Source organism: Dermochelys coriacea, chromosome 19 (assembly GCF_009764565.3).
Source record: "Dermochelys coriacea isolate rDerCor1 chromosome 19, rDerCor1.pri.v4, whole genome shotgun sequence".
NCBI lineage: Eukaryota > Metazoa > Chordata > Testudines > Dermochelyidae > Dermochelys > Dermochelys coriacea.
The window spans coordinates 3,808,981-3,831,764 of NC_050086.2; the positions used below are offsets into that span (position 1 = coordinate 3,808,981).

The 22,784-nt window shown below is 43.2% G+C and overlaps 1 protein-coding gene and 1 long non-coding RNA gene across 3 annotated transcripts in view; both read left to right on the top strand.

The window, feature by feature from the left end:
- KIAA0319L (KIAA0319 like) overlaps nucleotides 1-22,784 on the top strand; it is a 51,274-nt gene that overhangs the window by 16,396 nt on the left and 12,094 nt on the right. The window contains exons 3-12 of one of the 2 annotated variants that reach the window (XM_038377264.2): nucleotides 3,422-4,146; nucleotides 10,096-10,390; nucleotides 13,530-13,631; nucleotides 15,436-15,533; nucleotides 16,730-16,817; nucleotides 18,647-18,739; nucleotides 19,506-19,638; nucleotides 20,777-21,005; nucleotides 21,498-21,621; nucleotides 21,905-22,037. In XM_038377264.2, the coding sequence (XP_038233192.1) occupies nucleotides 3,422-4,146; nucleotides 10,096-10,390; nucleotides 13,530-13,631; nucleotides 15,436-15,533; nucleotides 16,730-16,817; nucleotides 18,647-18,739; nucleotides 19,506-19,638; nucleotides 20,777-21,005; nucleotides 21,498-21,621; nucleotides 21,905-22,037 (2,020 nt within the window). The remainder of the gene's footprint in view (nucleotides 1-3,421; nucleotides 4,147-10,095; nucleotides 10,391-13,529; nucleotides 13,632-15,435; nucleotides 15,534-16,729; nucleotides 16,818-18,646; nucleotides 18,740-19,505; nucleotides 19,639-20,776; nucleotides 21,006-21,497; nucleotides 21,622-21,904; nucleotides 22,038-22,784) is intronic. The other variant, XM_038377270.2, reaches the window with a different exon arrangement.
- Nucleotides 5,766-7,153, top strand: LOC122458256. The gene is made up of 2 exons (XR_006278182.1): nucleotides 5,766-6,338; nucleotides 7,037-7,153. It is a non-coding gene; the product is annotated as an uncharacterized LOC122458256 (long non-coding RNA).

The following is a 22,784-nucleotide window of genomic DNA, read 5'->3' on the forward strand; positions in this document are numbered from 1 at the left end:
ACTTGGATAAATGGATTGAAATGGATTTTTTTTTTTTTTGGGTACCTGCTGCAGCTCCTTTGTATCAAATCAGAATCTTAGTTCTCTTCAATACTAAGTTCTTCCACGACACCTAAGAGGGACCAACATGGGGTTGTTCCCTATCCTCTATTTTCTAGTAGATCATCCATTTTAGTATTAAATGTCCCAACAAGAGGTCTAGTCCTTCCCTTGTGCGGAACTGTTCTGGATGTACTTGATTTTCCCTTTCTCAATTTCATTTCATCATTGTTCATTATGCTCCCTTGAATCACCCTACATAATTCCTCTCCATTCTCTCCCTTTGCATGCCTTAAGTACGCTGTTGCTAATTGACATGCACATTGAGTCCCTGAGATGCATTTTCATAAAAACCTAGCTCCCCTTCCCATTTTTAGCAATATTATATGATGTAAATGGTACACTAGGAGGAAACTATTTCCTCCTCAGTGAGGGAAGCACTTTGGTGTTCCAAGACCATTACAAGTTTCTGGCCCTCTGTATGTGATGCCAGTCTACAGTAGAGATCTAGTTCAGCAAAGAATGTTGACTGGTTATTTACCCTTGTCCCAAAGCCTGGAAATCCATACACATTACCAGCTAACAATGCTCTCTCTAAACCTTTTCAGCTGCTGGTGGCTTTCTGAGAGTATTTGGTCCTTTCCCCATGGCAGCAAACTGTGCATGATCCTCCGTCATAAGTGAATAGCCGGCATATGGGGGTCTGTCTATAAATTTCTCAGTATGTGTAGACAGTAGAGCCTGCTGGTTTAAATCTAATAGACTATTTTATAACAGAAAGTGCCTTCTAGACAGGCTACTATATTATGTTTGAATCCTACGATAATATTTTAATCTTCAATTTTAATCATTGTTCTGCATGAAGAGATGCAGACTTCAAGCTGTTGACTCAACTGTTGTTACCGCCCCCCTACAGGAAAATGTGACCGTCCTCTGATAACAATTGATACGCAACCATACTGCATCCTTCTTGGGTTACCAAGCAACTTTGTTTAGACAGTGGAACCTGCGCTTGCTCATGAGGAGCAGTGATTGATTCACATGACTTTGTAGCTGAGATTCCTGTGGTTTTATTTAATTGAAATTTCACACAAATGTACTTACAATAAAGCGGCAACCACTTTATTACAAGAGAATACACATCCTTGAAGAAGGCAGTATGAATGCCAGACTACCTTGTGTATGGGGGAGAGGCGGCACGGAAGGAGGGGCGGAGGTGTGGGAATAATAATCACCACAGAGGCATCTGCTCCCAGTAATCCTCCAGAAATTGCTTCCAAATAAAATCATAACAGTCTGTTTTATCACCTTTCCTAAAAGGGAATTTTCTTACCATCTTGGCCTTGTCTAATGGAGCATTAATCAGCACCTCTGTACAACATGTCTTCTCTACCTCTTCATCAGAATAGACTTTTACTCTCTAAATTAAAAAGTTTGCTTCTGTGAAAGTGTAAATCTTTGCAACATTTCTGCAAGTAATAGCTCCCCTGTGGGGAACCTGAGCCAGAGATAAATGAATCGATTTCCCATGGACCACAGAAAGAGTCATGGCACAGCCAGAATTAGGACTTTGAAAATCTGGCTTCCAGTCCCATTCTGAGTCCACTAAAGCACGTGACCTCTCCTGAATAAATTTTTATACGGCATGTAAAGCTAAACCTATTTCTCATGATAGTTGTAACTTTTTCTTTTCTTTTTTTTTTTTTTATATGAAGCTTTATAGTAAAGCTTATTTTGATTAGAAAAATTTAGGAAGTATCTCGTTGTGTTAATTTTGGTTGATGATATCACCACTCTGCACAGTGATATAGAGGGTGGACTGAATATTTTGCACCTACAGTACTTGTCAAATGGACTCAATGGGATTGACAACGGGGAAAGAACTCAATGGCCCAAGGTGCATTGCGCAGCTGATAACCTAAACTTAAAATGTTTAGTCTCTTCAGTACAAGGTTAGAAAATCTCATTAACCAAGGCTTGTGCTGCAGTCAGCCAACCTAAACATTCTTTATGCAGAGTATCTGCAGCAGAAAAGCAACTCTGCATTGACTTGGGCTTCAGAGCCCTTATATGCTGAGCTACCATACGTAAGCAGGCAAGCAGATCTGGATATGGAAGAGCCCCCGTGTGTTTAAAATGTTTACAGTACTATCGCCAGAACTGAATCTGTTTGCTACAGATCACCACACTTCAGTAGGTGAGGGACATGAGTGTGTACGTGTTCATTTCAAGACTCAGAAAAGAGTATTAATCTTATTAATACTTATGTGGTGCTTTACAAACATTATTATAGCCTTAATGCACCGGTGACCTCGGTAAACTCTAATGCTGTTTTGCAGATGCATATATTGAGGCACTGAGATTGAGCAGTGAATCCAAGGTTGAGCAGCAATTTTAACAGCGGATCCAGGAATGGAACCCAAGAGTCATGATTTTGATCTACCCACTAGATCACACTGCTTCTCATAATTCAACTGTCCACATTTTTACTCGAAGCAGACGTCAACTGGGTTGAGAATGAAAGATCATTTTAATTCTTTCTACCCCATGCTATGCTGAAGTCTCAGAACTCAGCACTAGTTCCTGTGGTTGAAGTTCTGTCATTCTGACAAGAATCTCTGGAACATGGCTGCATCTTCCACGGAGCAGTGGCCTGGCCAGGTTATCCCCCCAGCTTGGTTTGCCACCATGTTGCCTGACGTGACGATTTATAAAATCCCCTTTTGAGTTCTGACTTTAAGTAAAATGGTAATTTAGCAAATCAAAGGGGGGGGTTAAAAATTCAGGGATCCTTAAAATAACAGAAGCTGCTTTTATACTTCAGCTGTCAGAAGTGATGTACTCAGATTTGCTCAGTCTACTTGTTTTGCTGTTACATTGGTGTGGCCCATAGCTGGTGGTGGAAAGCTTGATTCTGATGCCTTTGGTGACAAATAACATTTGTATCTATGTGCTGTTTTTTAATCCAAAAGGGGCCTCGGTGTAGAGAGATGGATTTACCAGCCCGAACTGTTCACTGAGGCAACTCCAGCCCCTATCAGAAACTAGGTGTGCTGCCTAGTATTACTTTGCCCTTCTGTGATACCTTCCAGAGAGTTACAAGCTAAAAGAATTTAACCTCATGATGACCCTATGAATTGGGTAAATTGCCGTTTTTATTTAGAGAGGGAAACTCAGGCACAGAGAGATGGAGTGACTTGCTTACAGTCATATGCAGTCAGTAGAGCAAGTTCTAGAACCCAGGAGTCCTGCCTTCTGGTTCCTTGCTCTGAATACTCCACTCCTGTACTCTGAATACTCTTTGGCAGTGCCAAGGATTAACTGTTAATCACTTTACAGCATTTTGAATTGTCTTTTCTTTTCCACTCTGCCTCCTTCCCAGATGTAAACTGGAATAGAGCCGTGTGCCAGCCAGAGAAGGTCCTGTTTGGTGGCCATTTGAGATCATGGGGAGATCACCAGCTAAAGCTTCTGGAGGGATTTCACACTGCCCAGTCATGTCAGGCTGCTTGCTGCCACAGCCCCAGCTGTGATGCCTTTTGGTTGTTGGAAAAGATGTGTATCCAGGTGAACTGCATGATTCCCCATCAGTGTCAGGCAAACAGGACTGACTCCTCAGATTCCGTTTTGGTGTTTCTAAAGAAATCGAAAACTACAGAGCACTCCTTAAGCTCTCAGTCTGAAGGCGAGGTGGAGACTCTGCTTCCCAAATTGTTGGATTGGCACATGCCGGTCCGAGCCAAAAAGAGACTGCGAAGGTCCTTCCGGGAGCTGTTGACACAAAAACAGCACTTGGCAAATGACAGGAGGGGCTTGCTGAAAAGGGATAAAACGGATATCCCCACCAGGGGGAATGCTGAAAATCTGCCAGCCGATATCTTGGACAGCAAATCTAAGAGCAGCTTGAGTAAAATTGGTCTGAAGGATAACCCAGAATCTAGGCCTTCATTGAGGGAGGTGTATGTTCCCAGTGACCATGCAACTCGAGAGAAAACTTCACTGCAAAATGGAGCGGACTCAAGAGAACAGAAAAACAAAAGCCTTGCCTCTCTTGAGAGCAATAGTGTGAGTGGACCGAGTGATCCAACTGGTAGCAACTCTCTATGGGTAAGTGTATGGAACGAAATGGGAACGTGAATGGACTGTCTGTTGCTAGTGTCCATCATAACTTGTCTGAGTTGAGCATCCTTCTGGTTGTCTTTTATTATGCAGGCTTCATATTAAGAACACTTTAGAAGGCACCTTCAGAAATGTACCATCAACCTCTTTTCAGGGAGAAGGGGCAGTAGTTTCTCTGAATTGGGGTAGGATTTGATTTAATTTCATTAGCCCTTTGGCTCTTGGAAAAAAGATGACAAACAGACTGCTTCCTGTCCCATATAATACACATCCTAAAAGTGAGAGGTAAGAAGGAGAGATGTCTGGTGGGTGTGATGTAACCAGCAAAAGGCAAGGAAGTGCATGGGTGTTGGAGTCAGTTACCCATAATATATCTGGTTGACCCACAAAATAAAATAAGTAGCTTTCTATAAGAAGAGTGTTGAATTCTGGAGCAATTCAGCATATTACTCTACAAATCTCTACTATTTTGTCATGTGTCTTCAGATCAACTTTATTCTATAACTGATCTGAAGTCTTGATTTTTTTAAGACTCATTCTTTCATTCTCAGAAGTCCATAAGGGTTTGCATTAGCAGTGGATAAATGAGGATCATTTGGGCTTCTATTCCAAAAAAATAGGTAGTCAGTACAGTATTTCCAGATGTCTGATCTAAACAGAAATAGACATGTTTGAAATACTAGGTGCTCTTTGTTATATGTGCAAAGGGTCTGATCATAGGCATTGTAGAGTCCCTAATAGGAGTGGTGTTGCAGAGTGAATCATACATTAGGAAGCTACTATTGCTTGAATATTTCAAGGATTTGGGATTATTGCAGTGGACTCCTTTCTCCTGTAGTTACATTCTGGCTTAGGAAAATTAAGAGAATCTGTTCCACTCCAGCTATGCAAATCTTACGGTGCTAGGTAGTGTTGTGACTGATATCCGTCACCAGCTTGCAGAACAGGATGTGGAGTGGAGCCAAAAGACACCACTGAGAATTCCAGAGCCAGGTGTGTGAAACAACATTGTGGTTTAGCTTTGCATTTGCAAATGTTTGATCTTCCAGATTGAATCATGAATCTTCCATGCTACTTAAGAGTGACTCATGAGTTTCTCTTTGTTTTCTCTCTCTCCTGCAATATTGCAGTATTTCTGTTCTTCCTGAAACCTTTCCTTCATCCAGCATTTCATAAGAGATTGAGACTTAAACAGTGATCTCATTCTCCCATTCCACATGCACCTGACTTCTGGGGAGATTTCACTATAGTTCACCTTAAACTTTTCTTGCCTCTCTCAGGCCTTATCTACACTGGCAAGTTTATGTACACACTGTCAAGCCACTTAGTGCTCAGAAAATGTGCAGTTGAAATGCTGTAAAAAAACTACCCCTATGAGAGGCGTACAGCTTTCTGCGCCGGGGCTACAGCGCCGCGGTGCCAGTGTAGACACCCTGGTCGATTACAGTGCTGCAGTTGGCCTCCGGGAGGTGTCCCACAATACCTGTTCTCGCCTCTCTGGTCATCGGTTTGAATTCTACTGCCTTGCCCTCAGGTGACCAACCAGGAGCCCCACCCCTTAAATTCCTTGGGAATTTTGAAAGTCCCCTTCCTGTTTGCTCGGTGTCACATGCAGTGGTCTCAGCACATCTTTCCAGGTGATTATGCCTGCTCCATGCACCAGATGATCTCCCACTTGGAACAATGTCGAGCTGCTGGACCTCATCAGCATTTGGGGAGAGGAGGCTGTCCAGCCTCAGCTGCGCTCCAGCCTTAGGAATTATGATATCCACAGACAGGTGTCACGATGTATGACAGAAAGGGGCCATGATCCGGACACATTGCAGTGCAGGGTCAAAGTGAAGAAGCTGCGGAACTCCTACCACAAGGTGCAGGAGGCAAACCACCACTCCGGTGCTGTGCCCACGAGCTGCTGGTTCTACAAAGAGCTGGACGTGACACTTGGTGGCGACCCCACCTCCACTGCAAAGGGCAATGTGGATACTTCGGTGGCTTGTGTGCCAGTCAAGGGTGGACCAAGCCAGGAGGAGAAAATCTTGGATGAGGAGGCGGAGGGGGACTCAGAGGCAGAGGATGACTCGGAAGTCAGAGATGCATGCAGCCAGGAGCTCTTCTCTACCCCAGAGGAGGCTAGCCAGTGTTAGAGCTTGGCAAAGTGCAAATAGGAGTGGAGGCCCCTGGTAAGTGGCTTTGATTTTGGGAATCACTGAAGCGAGTTGTTGGGGCCAGGAGGGTTGCAGAAAGCAGGCTTGTGTCCGTATGATGCGCATATCACCACATGCCTAGCCTGAAAGGCAGAACAAGGTGTTGATTGACTCCCTCACTTCACAGGAATCTGCCTCAGAGATCTCCACGAAACTCTCATGGAAATATTGGGCAATCCGCTGCTGCAGGTTCTTTGGCAGATCTGTTTTTTCTTGCCTTGTTAAGGGTAACTTTCCTGTGCCACTCTACTGTCACTGGGAGGAAGAACATTGCTGCACACAGGCGAGCCGCATACGGTCCAGGGCAGAAGCCACAGTCTTGGAGAAGACCCTCCCTTGATTCCCTGCTCACCCTCAGAAGCAAGATATCTTCCATAATGAACACAGCCTGTGGAAAATGTGGGGACAGTAATGATTATAAGGCCCCCTCTACAGTGCTGGCTCTCCCCAAGAGCCACATGCCCAGTGTACAGTACGGGACTGGAACACTGATTTCCTGTGCCCCTGCGGTTACTCACCATTTTGGGGGTCTTGTGGCACATGTGTGCTTGCCTGGGGTAAGTAAGTTAGTGACAGGTATGTGAATAGTGGCTGTGTTTTAAATCACTGAATCAGTGGCCTGTGTGTTGCAGCATTTTACAGAAGCAGTATTGTTTGCATTTTGGCATTCACAGATATGACCTTGGGAGCCTAGCCTCCCTCTTTGTTATCGCTGGCTGAATGGCTGCGCAGAATTAGAAAGTGGCCACGAAGAACTAAAGAGGACTTCCTGCGTGATGTCATGATGAACTCCGCGGCCGAAAAACAAGAATTGAAGGAGTGGTGGGACAGCGAGAAGAGGGACTGAAAGGAGAACACGGTGCACCAGAACAAAGCCACAGAGTGGCTCTTAAAGATTATGGAGCACCAAGCGGACACGCTCCAGGAGCTACTAGCACTGCAAACTGAGCAGCTCTGTGCCCGCCCACCCCTACAGCTGCTGTCGCAAATCTCTTTCCCATGCTCCCTCCAGATACTGCCAACACACTCTTATCAATCTCCTGACTCCAGTCTGTACCCGCTGCGTTCCACTCCTGCCCTGCCACAGTCCTGTGGACACCCAGTACCCACTGCACTCAACACCCATCCCTCTGCAGTTTAGCCCTGCTGAAGTACAGTACCCGCTGCACTGTACTCCAAAGGACAGGGTTGCATATGATATCTGGACATACACAAATTTTCACAGGACCCCACCTCCTACTGGGACCCTCCCTTCCCCGTCTCCCACAGTGCTGATGTGCTTTTTTGTTTGTCTCTCTCCTCCGGTGGTTGTTTTTTTAATAAAAGAATTGTTTTGATTTGAAAGCCATCTGTAGTCCATTAATTGAAAGCAAACAGAGCCCTGCAAAGCAACAGGCAATTTTCTTAAACCTTCACAGTGCATCGTCTGCACCAATCACCTCCTAGCATTACAAGCACTGCACTCCTGAGCATAGCAGCAAATATTAGTGGCTTTCTGCTTCAAATTGCTGCCTCAAGGCATCCCTGATCCTTATGGCCCTGCACTGCGCCCCTCTAATCGCCCTGGTCTCTGGCTGTTCAAATTCAGCCTCTAGGCTCTGAGCCTCAGCAGTCCAGCACTGAGTGAAGCTTTCACCCTTCCCTTCACAAATATTATGGAGCGTACAGCATGTGGCTATAAGCATAGGAATATTGTCATCAGCCAGGTCCAGCCTCGCATAGAGGCAGCGCCAGCAGGCCTTTAAACGGCCAAAAGCATACTCAACAGTCATTCTGCATTTGGTCAGCCTATAGTTGAACAGCTCCTTGCTGCTGTCAAGGTTCCCCGTGTATGGTTTCATAAGCCACGGCATTAAGGGGTAGGCAGGGTCTCCCAGGATCAGAGTGGGCATTTCGACTTCTCCTGCAGTGATCAAGAAAGTCCCCGCTTGCAGCTTCCTGAACAGACCAGTGTTCCGAAAGATGCATGCGTCATGCACCTTTCCAGACCAGCCTGTGTTAATGTCTGTGAAATGCCCACGGTGATCCACAAGTGAAGTGCCTGGAGAACCATACAGAAATACCCCTTCTGATTAATATACTTAGTGGCTGGGTGGTCTGGTGCCAGAATTGGAATATGCGTGCCAGCTATTGCCCCCCCCCCGCCCCCCGTTAGGGAAGTCCATTTGTGCATGTTAACAGAAGCTACTGTTGGCCATGTTCAGACCGTGAATGAGGACTGCTACAGAGTAGCATGTCCCAAGATTTGCCAGCTTCTTTAGTGCAAAGAATCTGTAGCTTCACTGAAGCATGAGAGCCCATTAAATGGTAAGAAAGTGGAGAGAATTAATAGTGCTTTACCCTTGTCTCTTCCATCAATAGACCTGAAAGTACTTTAAACACATGAACACACATAGTTCTTCACCCTTGCATTAAGGATGAGGAAACTGAGACAGCAGGTATAAATGACCTACCCAATACTGCAAGGAGAGAGAGTTTTGCAGAAAAGCCTGAACCACAAGGCCAAGCTTCCTCCCCTGGTACTTGCATTGGCTGGCTGTTTTGGTGTGTATGTTCAAGGGCTTCTTTTTTTACCTGTGGTATTAAAATGTTCTCTCTAGTCTAATCTAGCTACTAGGATGTGTGGCAATGCAGTTCTGCAGCATCCATTGCCCAGACTGAATGCCAGTAACGTGGTATTAAAGTCATGAGTGCCTTTCTTTGGTTTGACCTTTTGACCCAACTGTACCAGTCGAGTCAGTGATGGGGTAATTCAGTTACAAAACTGGTTCCAAATCAAAGATGGTGAAGTGCTGCATTTTAAGTGTTCAGCAGATGATATTGAAACTGCATTTGCTCAACAGATGCAGAGGTACTCTACCTCTATGCAGAGGTACTCTACAGATAAACCCAGTTAAAGTTGAAATGTCTAGGAGTTACCTTGCAGGCTACTAACCAGAGTGGAGCTAGGTGCTGTAGAAGGAATTTCTGATGAAAGAAAGGAAATTGTTTTTGTCTGCTTTGATTATTTGTCATAAACTGACTCATGCTGCATGGTATGCAGAGGGGGATGTGTACAAGCTTTCTGATCCCCTTCCCCAAATAGTTTCTGTTGTTCACATAGCTGTTTGAGTGCAGATCATTCAAGACATGGATTGTCTCTTAGGAGCAATCTAAAATCAATAACTCTCTGCTGCAATGAGTGATTTTTAAATCAAAAAGATGCCAGTAGAATCCTCCTCCTTCATACCTGCCCACATCGCAGCTTCAGAAATAGGAATATGTGATGGACAAATTACCAGAGGGAAATCTGGTTCCTTGCTTTAGTGTCTTCAGCTTATTCTGCTGTCGCTCTGCTCATTTAAGACTTGCAGGCACCCCAGCATCTTCTATGGAGCCTGCCATAGCACCTGATGTGCCACAATAGCTGATGTATTTAGATCTAAGGGGACTAAGCTGTGTGCAGCTGAGCTGGAAACAACCTAGCTATTCTGGAGAAAGAGCCAAGGGGGAAGTGCAGAGTGGGCAAAAACAGAGAGTAGCCGTGTTGGAAGAAAGGGGAGGGAGCTGCAAAGCTTCCTATCAATAGGAGAATAGGTATGGGGGGCTTCGTTCCTCCCTAATTTTAGGAGGAAAGTGTGAATATCTTGCAGGCATTTGATACTGTGCAGATATGAGGGGAATTTGGGGTCCGTTTGAGTTCAAAAACTAAATTGGCATCCAGTTTCAGATTGAGACATTCTCTTCTTTCCAGGCTCATGCAGGAACTTCCATATCAGAACTCCCAGTGCTGGCTACGTTCTCCACTCCCATAGCGCTGGGTTTGACTGCCACTGGCAAAGCTGAGAAACCCAAGCAGTCAAACGACACTTCCGTCCAGCCTCTTTCCTTAGAGGAGATTCTCCCTACGATCAGTGCTCTGGAGGGGAAAAACACGATGAAGGTGCAGACCGTTACCACTATGCCCACCGGTGTCCCCACCAACAACAGTGTTACCACAGTCCAGGCTATCCCTGCCATGTCATCAAGCATCCCTACACCAGTGCCAGGTGAGTGTGTTTACTCCGCAGCACCTTCCAAAATCAGAATATTCCACTGAGAGACTGATGAGACATTAAACCACAGTAAAGCTACCACTGTGGGACAGTACCTGAATAGTTTCTCCAAGAGAGTATTGAGGGGGCCTCTTCCAACATGTATGTTAGTAGGGGCCTTTGGCCCATCCTGGGGGTCCTGGCATGGGTATCCCATACCATAAGCCATCCTGAGGGCTTCTGGTATAGGCCCATGGCAATCCCTGAACACCCCACTGGGACCCCTGGCAGAGACTGTGAGGCTATGGGATGGGATCCTGATTTGGAATTACAAATCTCTATATGTCTACTGAATCTGTTCTCCAAGTGCAGCTCAGAAGGAGTGATAATGTCTCCGGTACTGTAATAGGAATAGAGATCTGACACAAGATGTAGTGGCATGAAACCTTGTTTCAACAACTATCTACAGTACACTGCTCTCCATCAAGTTGAGTGGAAATCCCTCATTTTATTTGGTAAGGTGGTTGCACATAATGGGGTATGACACCCCTCCCCCCCCCCGGAAATGTCAACGTATAGTTCAGTCATGCAGAAGCAGTACACTTGGCCATTAGTCATGTCTTACTCTGCAGCAGAGTGTCATGTTTCCATTCACACAAGTGTTCCTAAAAGTGATCATTACACAGGTGTTCCTAAAGGTGATCATTACAAAATGTGTAAAATAACAAAAGAACCACAAACAACACTAGGATGAACCAAACTTGATTCACTAGCTTCTTCAGTGAGGATCTGTGCATATACACAGGGCACTGTGTGTTGCTCACCTGGTGTGACTAGCTGCAGTACAACAAAATTCACTACATTCAGTTCTTGGAAAGACTCAAAGCTGAATTCTTATAAATTTAGGGTGTATTTTGCCCCTGAAAATGGAGCAGATGGCTTAGCAGAAAGGAAATGCTATGTACTTAGCCAATTGGCTTTTTGCCAATTATCGATCTGAACTAACCAGTTTACTAATCTTTTTTTTTTTAATAAATTCCTCCCCCCACTAGTGTTGGAATTTATATATTCTTCAATGTCTTAAAAGTGACCTTCATAGGCAAACATTTGGCTAGCGTCTCGCTGCTGTTTTATGAGGTATAAAGAAAATCTGAAAAGTTATTTTCAAAAAAGAGTTGGAGGTATTATCTACTTCTTTTTCTGTTAGAAATCCAGATATCCTTTTCCTTTGGGGGACACTCTGTGTGATTGAAAGACTAGTGGAATTTTGACATCGCAAGAGGTTAAGTAATTGAGAGGAGAAGGAAGTTTTACTCTTTTAGAACTTTTGTTCTGGGTTTCTTTGGTTAACTATTTAATTAATAAACAGATGAGAGTTTAAATATTCAGCCTCCCTAACTTTTTAAAATAGATCCCAGTGTACCACTCTGAGATCCCAATAAGGTCTTGGGGAAGAACAGACTTCTTCTTTTTCTTAATGTTTTTTCTCACCCTCCTCCCCCCTGATTTTTTTAAAAAAAAAAAAGTGGGGAGAGCAAAAAATACTCAGAGAAAAGTAATTGCCTTTCAGGCCTTCGTACATAGTAAAGAACCAGAAAAGGTCACAAATCCTGTTTTCCCCTACCTTTATCAAGTCACCTTTAAGAACAAAATTAGTCCTCTCTTTTCATCTCTCTATACATATAAAATGATGGGGTCTAAATTAGCTGTTACCCCTCGAGAGAGATCTTGGAGTCATTGTGGATAGTTCTCTGAAAACATCCACGCAATGTGCAAGTCCAAAAATGAGCAGTCAAAAAAGCAAACAGAAGTTGGGCATCATTAAAAAAGGGATAGATAATAAGACAGAAAAGATCATAGTGCTTCTGTATAAATCCATGGTACGCCCACATCTTGAATTCTGCATGCAGATGTGGTCGCCCCATCTCAAAAAAGATGTATTGAAATTGGAAAGGTTTAGGAAAGGGCAACAAAAATTATTAGGGGTATGGAACGGCTGCCATACAAGGAGCGATTAATAAGACTGGGACTTTTCAGCTTGGAAGAGAGATGACTAAGGAGGGATATGATAGAGGTCTATAAAATCATGACTTTTGTGGAGAAAGTAAATAAGGAAGTGTTATTTCTCCTTCTCTTAACACAAGAACTAGGGTGTCACCCAATGAAATTAATAGGCAGCAGATTTAAAACAAACAAAAGGAAGTATTTTTTCACACAACACGCAGTCAACCTGGGGAACTCCTTGCCAGAGGATGTTGTGAAGACCAAGACTATAACAGGGTTAAAAAAAGAACTAGATAAATTCATGGAGGATAGGCCCATCAATGGCTGTTGGCCAGGATGGGCAGGGATGGTGTCCCTAGCCTCTGTTTACCAGAAGCTGAGAATGGGTGACAGGGGATGAATCACTTGATGATTCCCTGTTCTGTTCATTCCCTGTAGGGCACCTGGCATTGGCCACTGTCGGAAGACAGGATACTGGGCTAGATGGACCTTTGGTCTGATTCAGTATGGCCATTCTTATGAGTCAGCTTTGTAAAGAAATGAATGAGAAATGCTGCTGATCTTTTCTTCCTGATTAAGAAATGAGAGGAAAAATCAAAGTGAAACACTCTTGTATTTAGGGTGAGAAAAGCATGAAAGTGGAAGGCGTGCAGCTTGTTTTAGAAAATCTGTTAGCCTGCAAGAAGCTTTTATTTTTTTCAGCTGAGAATACTTTGAATACTTCATATATCTGTAAAGATCTGAAATTGCAGTTCAGTAAATAGCAGCTGTTGTCTTCCCCCTTTCATACAAGAGCAGCTGGGTTCTTTCCTGAAAACCTATCTGCTGAGTCCTTCTCATCCCTGTTGGACTGGGTTGAATAGAGGCCTCTGTACAGGACAAGAGGGTCCCATTTCAGCTCCTCAGAAAAGCAGCAGAAGTTACCTCCCTCTCTTTGGAGACACTGTGTAACTGAATAATTCTAGGCTTCCCTCACAATTGTGAAGGCCCCTTAGTGTTTTTGTATTCAGTACTTGACAGAAATCTGAAACGGCACTGAGTGATGGGATGTTTGCAAAATACAGCTATTTTGTAGCTGGCTTTTATTCCCCAAGCTCAGAAGCCGAAGTTCTCTTTATGTATGTAATTTTTTTCCTGTTCCTTTTAACAGTTATGAAGGAGCTGGTAGTTTCTGCAGGAAACAATGTCCAAGTGACCCTGCCAAAGAATGAAGTTCAGTTAAATGCGTTTGTCCTTCCTGAACCACCAACAGGTAAGACTTCATTGGGAGCTCTAAATGCACGGCGATGATGAAGTGATAAACAAGAGATAAGTGCCTTGTTAAAAAGGGAAAATCTTGAAACTCTCTCCCATCTAAATGTAGTCCTTCTCTCCAGTTCACATGGCAGTATGGTCTGAGTCAGAAATGAGGAGCTGAATGCAGTAAGTTCTGCTGAGACTTGTTTTCGCTCAGCAAGAATGAGGATATTCTTCTTGCTCATGAGTGTGTGACAACCTCTGAGAGAAGACCATTGTTTTAAAGAACTGCTGAGCAAGCGAGAAAAACCTGGTTTTAAGATTAATATTTTTCTCCTTCGAAGGACAACATGGTTGTCAGTTTTTGATGATTGACACACACACATGCCTGTCACAATTTTTTCTTGTAGCCATACAGACTTAGGCACAAGAAGGAACAAATAGCTGAGCCGAGCCTTAGGAGTAATTCAGTGAAGTGATAAGATTTAAAAGAAAGAGAAGGCCACGTCTCATTTTCAGCTTAAGGTCTGATGTACTGAATTTTTACAGGAATTTTTAATCCAGGTCAGCAATTTACCCAATGGGCAGTAAAGATATTTTACATGTCTGGAGTGAGTTTTTGTTGTCCTGGGTTGCCAGACTGTAGGCCTTCCTCTAGCTGACTGCTGATATATTACAGAAAACTCTGGAAAACCGTTAATCCAGAGAGCATTTTGCTGTTCACTGGGATGGAAGTTTGCACGGAAATGGAATCTTGCTTTCTTGAGAACTCTTTCTCCACTAAACTGAAGTCTTACATCTCTGACGACATAACTTTTACAGAACGGTACTGTGACATTGCATTACAGTGTTTGCAAATAGATAAGAGACTTGCTCCTTGAACTCAGCTGTTCTTGTTTATTTCCTCCACCTGAAATATAAACATCCTTTGTCTTAATAATAATAATAATAATAATAATAATAATAATGCTTTGCGGATACATATTGTGCTGCAGCTTAGAGTCTGAGTTCTACCTAAAGGTGATGAAGTTTGATCTCCATTTTACAGGGGAATTAGCTGAGGCATAAAAAAATACAATTTGACCATCGTCTCCCAGTGAGTCCCTTGTCCTAGCCATTAGACCTTGCTGCCTCCTATAATAGTAAGGGGCAGAAATACAGACACTACAAGTGTGTAGTCCCTAGAGAGATCAGGTTTGGGAGCGATTGTAACTCCAAAGTTTTCTATGAGGAGTTAGTGGGTCTTCAGTGTCAGTTGATGACATGTTAGGAATTGTACCAGCTTGTAGCAACTGACTTCTGATTTGCTGGACAAGGCTCTGGCTTTTAGGGATTGCTACACTGAGAAGGGGGAAACTGAGTAACCAAAAAGCTGGAGAGTCTGTTCAGTTGTGTGTTGGACCTAAGAAATGCAAATTCTTCAGAGCTTGCTTGTAATATGCTCATTTATAGCCCTAACCACAATGTGGACCTGGAAGCAGAAATAGAGAGGGACTTTCTGTGATGTGTGAAATGGAAAATGTTTCTTGTTTATGATGCCAAGGGTCAAATTTTCAGACAGGTGCCTACAAGATTTGAGAGGAATAAGTCTCTCTCCTTCCCTAGTACTCTGGAGTTGTGATCGTTCTAACCCTCCTTAACCCCTTAAAGAGGTGTAAGAGTAGTGCTAGCTCCCAGAATGAGTGTGGTGTTGAAGTGCAGACTAGCACTTCCCCATAGTGCAGCAGCAGGGACTGATAGGAATCTGAGCACCTGCACTTGTCTTTCTTTTTTTAAACGCTCCTTTAATTGTGTGGACTCTGAAATTCTCCTTTCTTTAGGAACCAGCTACTCCTATGACTGGGGCCTGATTACTCACCCAAAAGACTACAGTGGAGAGATGGAAGGCAAACACTCCCGGACCCTCAAGTTATCTAAGGTGAAGCTCTGACTGCTTAGTATCCTGCTGTGTGTCATGCAGGGTGACACTCTCTAGCAGAGAAGGCAGAGACCTTGTCAGCCACCAAGGACTTGCATGCTATTTCAGAATGAATAGGAAATTGCATGACAGGCAGGCTGCTGGTGTTTCAGCCAAAGACTTTTAGATAAATGTTTTATAAAGAGCTGAATGTAGTGCAGTAAAACTTATTATAAAGAATGGACAGATTTAAGAGCCTCAATGCTGTCTACGAGCAGAATGTAAAATCCTAAAATGGCAGCTAACAATAAAATTCAAGAGAACACCTTGATTGCTTTTCCCCTGAAGCTGGTCTGTGGTTAGATTATTTTTAAAGCTCCCTTTTACACACTCCCCCATCTTGCCAGGATTTGGGGTGCTACACAATTGTTATTAATGACACTACCTCCCTGGCCTTTGCTTTTAAGGTGTTTTATAGCAGATTGAAAGGATCATTCTTTTCCACAGAGATGTGGGGAATCTTTAACAAGAGGGCTATTTTAAACAGTGCATGAAAATGTAACGCTTCTTTTACTGGGAGATTCCTGTGAGAAGCATCAATTCTGTTCCAGCATTGCACTCAGAAAGACCAGAGCTTTAGCCATAGCAGCATGCAGGGTCCCTCCCCATCCCTCAGCCCCACAGTTGCCATCCAGCATATAGCCTCAGCATTTAACCATTTCTTCTGCATACACACATGCAATTCCAGACTTTTGGGGGTTTAGAGAAGTGAAGGGACCCTTGGCTGAACCATATTATGGGAAAAATCCGTTTGTCCATGAAGGCTGAATGAAGGAGGATCCCCTATGTAAATGTTTTCTCTCCTCTTAAATAGGCCCTGTGTTTTGGCCAGGAGACCTGAATTGAGTTCTGTAATGCCTCTTCTGTTGGTCATCAGGTGTTGCTAGAAAATCTAGCCTGGTTGACAGCCCTATATCATCGGTAGCAATGGGAAATATCAGCCTTTTAATTTATGATGAAGTTGTTGAGACGAAAGATGCCTCAAGTTGCCTTGGAGTAGAACCCTCTGCCTTGCATATATGTACCACAACATAGTTTCCTCTGCTCTGTGCTGCTAACGATGTATCGGGATGCAAGATGATAATCTGACCTCTTAATGGCTCCTGGCAGATTGTCACTGCCTTGAAGTTATGTAACTTCTTACATTTCCTTTCCAGCTCACCGTTGGTCTGTATGAATTCAAAGTAATAGTTGATGGGGGAAAAGCACATGGGGAAGGTTACGTGAATGTGACAGTTAACCCAAGTAAGTTCAGTGGCTGGATTGTGTCCCTACAAATTTAATTCAGCAGCTGTATTATGGTATTTTGTTTGTTGGGCTTGGTTTTGGCTTAATATAGTAAGAATTCATTGGGCGGGGGGGGATGTATGAGAGAGAGAGAGAAATTACTTTCTGAAATGAAAAACTACCTCCTGTATACATAGCTATGCTATCCTGAGTGCAAACCTATTGAAAACTAATATCATACGATGAAAGTACTGGAGCACTGCTGCAGAAATACTTAGCAAACTCGTGCTCCTGGGAAAAGCACCACTCCAACAGAGACTAGTTGCATCAAGGGAAAAACGTAGGGCAGCAGGGATGGGAGATGAAGCCTGTGCTTTGAAGCTCCTTGGGTTTTTCCCCTTAAAGTAATAAGTATCAGCCCCATCTGTAGCCAGTTTAAATCAAATCTCATTCTAGGCAACAGGAGACTTTACAAAGATTTTGTTTGTGCAGCGGGCTTATGTTGTGTATACAATAAACTCTGTGAAATATTATTGGTGAAGTCTTTGTTTCCAGATAAAGGACTGCTTCCAGAGTGGGAAAAGGTAGAGGGATATTAGGTTGGGCTTCAGCAGATCAGCGTTTCGAACTCCCTGACCCATTCTTGCAAGTACATTAAACATTCTGTGTCTCCCTTGTTTATACAAGAGAACCTTTTCTTGAGCTTCAAAGACCTTTTTTCCTTGAGCTTTGTTTAAAAAAAAAAAAGGCAGTATTCTCGCCTTCCCAAAAATTTGCAATTTAGGCTTTTAAATATTATTGGATGTCCCCTTAGACCAGGGGTTCTCAACCTTTTTCTTTCTGAGACTTCCTTCCTCCCTCCCCCCAAACATGCTCTAAAAACTCCCCGGCCCATTTATGCCACAGTAACTGGTTTTCTGCATATAAAAGGCAGAGCTGGCGTTAAGGGGTAACAAGCTGGGCAATTGCCCATGGCTCTATGCCACAGGGAGCACCGTGAAGCTAAGTTGCTCAGGCTTCTGCTTCAGCCCCAGGTGGCTGGGCTCAGGGCCCCAGGCTTCAGTGCTATGCAGTGCGACTCCGGCTTTCTGCCCTGGGCCCCAGCAAGTCTAACACTGGTCCTGCTTGGCGGACCCCCTGAAACCTGCTTGTGGCCCCCCAGTGGGCCCTGGACTCCTGGTTGAGAACCACTGCCTTAGACTACATATTTTTTCAGGTCAATTTGAGTGTAAACAATGAACCTGTAGCTTACTTAGCAGATTTGTTAAATTGCTCCTTTTTCAGAGTAGTGGCTGAATTCATTTGAGTGATCACAGGTGCCAGCCTGTTAGAAAACAACACATTCTGAATGCCTGATGCTCTAGAGGTGACATGACAAGACGATATCATAATCCCTATGTGAGCACTGGCTTCATGTCATAGCCTGCTTGTTCCCTTCTTTATTTTGGAACCCACCACCTGTAGCACAACACCTCAGGTTGATGTGTAACTAACTGGATTGTGCCGTGTCCAATCCCAAGGAAGATCAGGGCTGGGAGCTGTAATCATTGCAGGATTATCACAGACCTGTTGTTGTTATCAGCAGTCTAGGGGAGTGGCCAGCCCTCTCAACTGTACTTTGGACTCCTCTTCTCTTGGTCTTTCTGAGGCTGGATCATAGAGGCAATTCTATTAGCAAACTGCGTGGATTGGGCATAGGGTTGCAAAGAGTGGAAGGAATGTTCTGCATGTATTACTTTAGCAACCCCTAGTGGACAATCTGAACAGTTTTGCAGAGTTTCTTGTTTTATGTTTGTACCGTTGATCTGCCTGTAAAGAACATTGTCACAGCGCTGTTCTTGTTGCAGAGCCTCGTGTGAATCAGCCTCCTGTGGCTATTGTGTCACCACAATCCCAAGAGATTTCACTGCCAACCACCTCTACTGTCATCGATGGCAGCCGTGAGTACCCTAATCACATGTAATCCAGGAAGCTGAGGCTGGCTGTCCACTCTCTGGCAATGATGAAACTCTGTGTCACATTAAGATGGAATAGATGTGACCCTTTGTGCCACATTTCTGTGGAAAGAACCAGTTCATAACCTGTGGACTTGGTTAACTTATCCTAATTATTTTTTAGGCTTTCCCTATAATTCCTGTTAGTTTGTGGCAAGGACAGCACAGCTACTGGTCTTTATTGCCAATTTCTCTCTCCATTCTGCACACACCGGCTTAAATACAAGGTCCCCCTCCTGGGGGCACTTGCCCCAGGGAGTCCACTGAAACAGGACGACCCAGAAGAGTTACAGCCCAACTATATTTGCTGGTTTCAATTGAAGTACAAAGAATCAAATGAGTCTATTCAAAATTGGTGGCCTTGTGTGTTAAGCTGCAAGCATATCAATTAACCAGCATAAGCGCTATTGATTTTGTTGTTGTTGTTGAAGCTCTACCAATCTTTCCTTTTAAACTTGTTCAGTTTTGTCTCATTGCCTGCCAAAAACCAGTATCTTTTTCCTGGGAAAATGGGATGTGTGTGTCTATAAAAACAGTGTATGGTATATGCAATTTGACCAAACCATTATAATAGAGAAAGATCTACAGCTAGGGACTGGGACAAGAAGCTCCACTCTCCAAACTTGTGTGTAAAGAATAAATTAAAGCTCTTTATTTGAAATGTGGCCTCATAAAACCAGATTCTTAACACATGTTTTTTTAATTGAATTAGAAAGCACTGATGATGATAAAATTGTAAGTTTCCATTGGGAAGAATTGAAGGGGCCACTACGGGAGGAGAAGGTATCGACTGATACTGCCATATTGAAACTGACCAACTTGGTACCTGGGAATTACACATTCAGGTAAGTTTTGCATTTAGCAGTTCATTAGTCCAGGTTCCATATGAATCTCTTTAGTTTTATACCTGATTACATCAGTCTGGGTTGCAAAAGATAGCAGAAAAAATCCTATTTTGTGATTTTCCTTCTCTTGCTCCAGGAACTTTCTGGTCAGTTGCAAATAGAGGTTTATACTATGTTTCACTTGAGTAAAGATTTAAAAATAGCTTGCTGACTTTTTTTTTTTTTTTTTAAACTTGTAGAATCCATATAAGACAATGGCAGGAAAAGGAGGATTTAGTATAACAGAGCTACTAAAATGTCTTAAAATACAAAAATAGATTATTCTACATTCAGGAGGAAATTGATTAGTTAAATACAATATTCTCTCTAAATGTAATGTCTTCACTAGTGAAATTGTTTTTAGACTTAAGTATTTATACAAATCTCTAGAAAGTTATGTAGCAGTTGATTTTATTTTGACATCTGCTTGGAAAAAGGAGGGTATATTTATTTCCTTTGATTTATAGTTTGCTGTGGCGTCAGTGCTAAACACAGCAATAGATCTAATTAATAAAATGACACCTGATATAACTCATACATACATACATGAACAGAACAATATCTTTTATATATGGTGGCGTAATGTGTGTTACCTGGTACACGCTGGGCTTGAAGGTTTAGTAGAAGACTGTCCCACTTTGTGTCTTTTTTCTGCTTAAGAAGGAATGCTGTCACCACAGGATTAATGATGGGGGCGTAATGATAAATACCTGAAATATGCTTTTAAAACTGGCAGGAGCTCTGGATTTTCAGTACAATGGGTGTGACTTTAATAGCATGTTGGAAAAATCTTGTTTCCTGGGGATTTCTTTGCATTTTTAACTAGCTGATAGATATTAGGAGGGGGGTGGATTTGGTTGTGGAATGCCTTGCTCTGCCCTTATAATTACACATGTTTCTGAGATACTCATTTTGCAAGTGCACAGTTGACTTAAACTGTGTTGACTCCCCCTCCCCCTCAAAGGCAAACACTTCAATCCCATACCAAGGTAGTTCTAGATTTCTAATCCCTCAGTAAAATCCAGACTGTTTCATCCCTTTGCATTTGAGCTCTTCGCTCATAGCCCTAACCTTTCCGTTTTTCCTTTTTGGTCTTTAGCCTAACAGTAGAGGATTCAGATGGTGCCAGCAACTCTACCACTGCCAGCTTGACTGTGAATAAAGAAGTGGATTATCCTCCAGTGGCAAACGCAGGCCCAAACCAAGTGATCACGCTTCCCCAAAATTCTATCACCTTGTACGGGAACCAGAGCACTGATGATCATAGCATTGTCAGCTACGAATGGTTACTCAGCCCCAGTAGCAAAGGAAAGGTGATGGAGATGCAGGTAAGTGGAGGTTTCCCATTAATACCCTACATGATGCTTATCCATTGTGCTGTGATGTTTGCTAGTAGTCATTTAAAGGTCCAGTTTGTATGCAGAAATATCTCTCATAATCTGGGCAAGCCTATGTGTTGATTAAATGTTAATATATGTTTAAACCTAAATACATTTTAAGATCACGTCAGGTTTGGTGGTTGAACTAACAGCCAAGTTTAGCCTTAATCAAGTCTTCTCCCTTTCCTCTCGGTATGTCGCTCCACTATCCCATCATGCTCTGAGGTGTTGAGGTTATGTTCACTTGCAAGTTGGGTTGTAAGCTCCTTGGACACTACATATCTGTTCGATGCCATGCATACCTATGGCTCCATATATGTGATTAATGATAATAAGCAACCAGTTTCTACCGAGGATAGTTATTACTGGTTCTGGCCCTTCATATCTCTGATCCCTTCAGTGTAAGGAACCATTGTAATGCATTAACTTGTTTTTTCAAAGGGTGTGAGGACCCCAATATTACAGCTCTCTGCAATGCAAGAAGGTGATTACACCTACCAGCTAACGGTGACTGATTCTGCAGGCCACCAGTCCACCGCTGAGGTCACTGTGATAGTCCAGCCTGGTAAGTTCCCCTTATTATTAAGCAGTGCTGTTGCAAGGCATGGCAGGCGAGATTGCTGTTGCTAACGCTCACTTCTCCCAACATACTTCTGATTTGACTGTCACTTCACCACCACTCTGTGCTGCACTTTCTCCCAGTGTAAGATGGGATTAATGCTATCTTGTCTGAGGCTTCTATTCAATTGGGTATTTATGGGGAAACAATCCTAAACTTTGCCTCACAGAACTAGCAGCATGTTTAATTCCATCTCCTCTTCTTTTGTCGTCCACAAATCCTTTTCCAGAGAATAATAAGCCCCCTAAAGCAGATGCTGGCCCAGATAAAGAACTGACCCTCCCTGTGGACAGCACCACGCTAGATGGCAGCAAGAGCTCAGACGACCAGAAAATAGTCTCCTTCCTCTGGGAAAAAACACGGTCTGTATCACATCCCAGATCCTTCTGTTGGGAGTATCTGTGACTTTAAACTTTAGTTTTAAAAAAATACCAGGGTCAAAAATCTTCGTCCCATTGAATTCAATGGGATTTTGCCAATAACTACAATGGAACCAGGATTTGGCTATTAATTGGAGGAGAGCCCCAATATAGGCCTTGCTGGAGCCCTAAGCATAAGTAACATATGAACCAAAGGGCACCAGCAAGGCCTGCGCCCAGTTTTGTTTAAACGTTGGAAATATCCTGGCCTTAGCATTAAACTCTTTAAGCCCGCTTCTGTTCTAAGCTCATTTATACCACGGTTCTGGTAGTGTAAAGGGACCTCACCTGCTTTAAAAAGCCCCTTTACACCAACAGTGTAAATGAGAATCTGGGATAACAGAAGCTCCTTTTTGTTTTAAATGGGGTCCTCTTGCAACACAAGTGTGAGCGGAGATAGCACTTCTTCTCCTGCAGCCCTGTTAATTTTGATCATTGTGTCAGGCTTCCCCTAAGAGGCTCTGATTATTTTTTGGAATTTAGGGCAAAGCCTATGAACAACTTTTAAATGTAACTTTTGGTTTCAGCCCAATACAAGCTATGTGCGAAGTTTCTACTGTAAAAAGAGCTGTAATTGCTATAGTATTTTCACTGTTGTTTGCTCATTGTGCAATTACCATGAAGCTGTTTTTTCTAGCAGTCATCTGCATTCAGTAAATACTAATAAAGCACTTTTGGTCTGGGGAATGT